Source organism: Populus euphratica, unplaced genomic scaffold (assembly GCF_000495115.2).
Source record: "Populus euphratica unplaced genomic scaffold, PopEup_1.0 scaffold125.1, whole genome shotgun sequence".
Classification (NCBI taxonomy): Eukaryota; Viridiplantae; Streptophyta; class Magnoliopsida; order Malpighiales; family Salicaceae; genus Populus; species Populus euphratica.
Window position 1 is genome coordinate 530764 of NW_011500014.1, and position 3859 is coordinate 534622.

Genomic DNA, 3859 nt, shown 5'->3' on the forward strand with positions numbered 1-3859 from the left:
AGGCATCATAGTTTTTTCTTAACAATATTTTTTTACATTGAAAGAAATGTTGCCGTGCCAGCAAGAGAGCTCGAGCTACAAATATAGTATATATACAAATATATGAAGCCTCCTTGAAGAAAAATCAACCATACAATACATTCATTTTAATTCCAATAAATAAATTATAGTAATAAACATCCAAATCAAGTAGCAAAATATAATCAACGTGATCCCCAAATCCGACAAATGCACATTACCTGTCTGTCTTCCAATACATATGTTTATTTATTTAATTTAAGAACCCCTATAAACGCCGATTATTGCAGGCCAGCCGTTTCGTGTATTTCTCCTCTCCTTCCTACCGACCACCACCTCGACCACCACCCCACCACCCCACCAATTCCTTTTAGCTAGGGTTTTACATCTCTCTGGTAGAGAATAAAATATATGCTCAAAATATCAAATGTTCTCCAGATCTATAAATAAACTACTATTACTTCAGTACCTTAATCTGTCCACATAGAAGATAGAGAAATTGGGATCTCTCTCTCTGTCTGTTTCTTTTCTAACACATACAGAGACAGCTACTAGAACCATTATTTATTACATCTAATAAGACTCTCTCCTAGAATTTAGAGAGACAGTAAGATAAAACTATGGGACAAGACAACTTCGCTGCTCAGAAGAGAGCGAGCGGCGGTGGAGGAGCTGGAGGGCTGCCCACAACACCCCCCGCCAACGGCAGAGCTCGTACAATGCTCCCACGTGGCAGGCAGATCAACAAGACATTCAACAACATCAAAATCACAATCCTCTGTGGCTTCGTTACTATCCTCGTCCTACGTGGCACTGTCGGCATTGGAAGCCTCAGTAGCTCCGACGCCGACGCCGTCAATCAGAATCTAATCGAAGAGACTAACCGGATCCTTAAAGAGATCCGATCCGACAGCGAACCAGATGATCCTGCAGAATCGGAGATCAACCCTAATGCCACCTACAGTTTAGGTCCCAAAATATCCAATTGGAACCAGGAACGCAAGGTATGGCTGAGTCAAAACCCTGAATTCCCCAACTTTGTTAATGGGAAGCCTCGGATTTTGCTATTAACCGGGTCTCCTCCTAGTCCCTGTGATAACCCGATTGGAGATCATTATTTGTTAAAGGCTATAAAGAATAAGATTGATTATTGTAGGATTCATGGGATTGAGATCGTTTATAATATGGCTCATTTGGATAAGGAACTTGCTGGGTATTGGGCGAAATTACCAATGATTAGGAGGCTGATGTTGTCCCACCCAGAAATCGAGTGGATTTGGTGGATGGATAGTGATGCGATGTTTACTGATATGGTGTTTGAGATCCCCTTGTCCAAGTATGATAAGCATAATTTGGTGATTCATGGCTATCCCGATTTGTTGTTTGAGCAGAAGTCGTGGATTGCCTTGAATACAGGGAGTTTTTTGTTTAGGAATTGTCAGTGGAGCTTGGATTTGCTTGATGCATGGGCTCCGATGGGTCCTAAAGGTGCCATTAGAGAGGAGGCTGGCAAGATTTTGACAGCCAATTTGAAGGGAAGGCCGGCATTTGAGGCAGATGATCAATCAGCTTTGATCTACTTGTTGCTCTCGCAGAAGGATCAGTGGATGGATAAGGTTTATATTGAGAATCAGTATTATTTGCATGGGTATTGGGCTGGCTTGGTCGATCGGTATGAGGAGATGATGGAGAAGTATCATCCGGGATTGGGTGATGAGAGGTGGCCATTTGTCACCCATTTCGTTGGTTGCAAACCTTGTGGTAGCTATGGGGATTATCCAGTCGAGCAGTGCATGAGAAGCATGGAGAGAGCTTTCAATTTTGCCGACAACCAGGTTCTTAAGCTGTATGGATTTGGTCATAGGGGATTGTTGAGCCCTAAGATCAAGAGAATTAGGAATGAAACTGTGACTCCATTGGAGTATGTAGACCAGTTTGATATTAGGCGTCCTGTGCATGGCGACAGTGGATCAAGGAGCTAGCAATCGAAAGGCGTTCCATAAGTCATTATTGTAGGTAATGTAATTCCTCAGTCAAAGGCAGATTTAAATTTGATAGCACTTTCAGTTTAAGTGAGTTTTGCTTGTGATGTTCTTTCTGCTTCTGAGAACTACAGGGTAAAATTCTTTTATTAACTCAAATTTGTTTTCCAGCTATGTATGAGTAATCAATGAAGCAAATTTATAATCGAAACTGCTGTCCTGTGTTTTTTCTCCCTGATGCCCTTCCTTTTATTTTTTTATTGTTAGTTTATATATTGCATGATCTATTTATTTTCCTTTCCATTCTTCATTTCTCCAGTTACCTTTGGTTGAAATGAAATGTTAACAAATTCATCCCCTCTTTTTCTTTTTTCTCGTGAAGTTCATTGCAAACTGGCATATGATCCATGGACTGAATTTGGTGGGTGTTCGGCATTGTGGTTAGCCAAAATGGAAAACTCACCATAGTTGCAAAAGTGCTCAGTTATCATCATACCTTTGTAGGGGTGCCCTTTTATGTTTTTTGACAAAAGTTGGTTCAATGTATTTTGGAAAAGCATGATTTTATGCTTTTGAAATTCCTTTTGGTTAAGAGATTATCATTTGAACCTTGTATTACAGTAACATTAATATTTTCTCAATTAAATTATATATATTTTCTTCATCTTAACATTTGGTGCTTTTAGTGGTGCGGGTCATCAACACCTCTTCCAGAAAGCTTTCCAACAAAAAACGCAGCTACTTTCCTCTCCACTGATATCCCTTGTATTACCATCTTCACATTAACTGATTCGACATGCTGAAACATCTAGCGATGAAATGGTTGATGTTAATTTTCTTCTTTGAGACTACAAAACATGCATACAGTTTTTGTTATATTCCTCTAGTTTGCGTGCCCACATGATTGTGCGAAAAACTGGGTTGTGTGAACCTATGTAGCACAAATATTCATACTAAGGCAACATGTTGCAGGAAATATATATAGTCACAATACAAGATAATTAGCAAAACACAAATATAAAGTTGATCTACAAAACACAAATAGCATATACAAAAGTTTTAGCCTAAATAAAACTATATATAACTCCTGAAAGAAAATCACTGCTGTGGTGGTGGATGAAAGCATAATAATGTAGACAATAAATAAATATGGATTCATATCATAGGCATGCATGCTTTACTCTTGTACATATTACAATACAGCTCTATTATCTTGCTTTTCATTCCATATCTTCTCCCTTTTCTTTTAAATACTATATTTGCTAACAATTCAGCATCACATAACTACTTCCAAACCATTCGGTTGACTAAAGTTAATTTCCTTGGTGTTCAACAACATGGGCTAACCCATTTTAAGGCTATTTAGTTGCTCTTTGCCACAAATATCATCTGTGTGGTGTCATTTTTCTTCATCTCTCATGATATCATTCTTTCCCTCTTAAAAGCCTATTTTCTTATGATATCAATGTCTCATGTTGAAGGCATACATTTTCATAAATTCAATTTTCCGCCATGAAAGCATAATTTCTGTAAATTAAATTTCCAGCCCAAAGGCATAACTTTAATGAATTCAATTATACACTATGTATAAGTTTCTTTGTATTCTAGCATTACAAGAACATTTTAAATAATTAAATAAGCAATGGGGTGATCCTTGTGGTATGTGTTCTTGACAAGTCAGGTCCCAAACCATATGTTCCACCTATAATTTCAATGATAACAACTCAACATATCTGTTTGGCTAAACACGCACATTCATTTATTTAGAACTAATTTAACCCATATGCTTACACACACAACTTTCATATGCAATCATACAAACTTAGTTCATACATTTCAACTATACATAAAATTAGTCA

General features: G+C 37.8%; 1 protein-coding gene across 1 annotated transcript; it reads left to right on the plus strand.

Moving 5' to 3' along the window:
- The first annotated feature begins 233 nt into the window (after positions 1–233).
- LOC105141613 (putative glycosyltransferase 5) lies at positions 234–2672 on the plus strand. The gene is made up of 2 exons (XM_011048882.1): positions 234–2034; positions 2383–2672. Exon 1 carries the CDS (start codon positions 639–641, stop codon positions 1998–2000), a length of 1362 nt encoding a protein of 453 aa, XP_011047184.1. The 5' UTR covers positions 234–638; the 3' UTR covers positions 2001–2034; positions 2383–2672.
- Positions 2673–3859: the final 1187 nt, after the last annotated feature.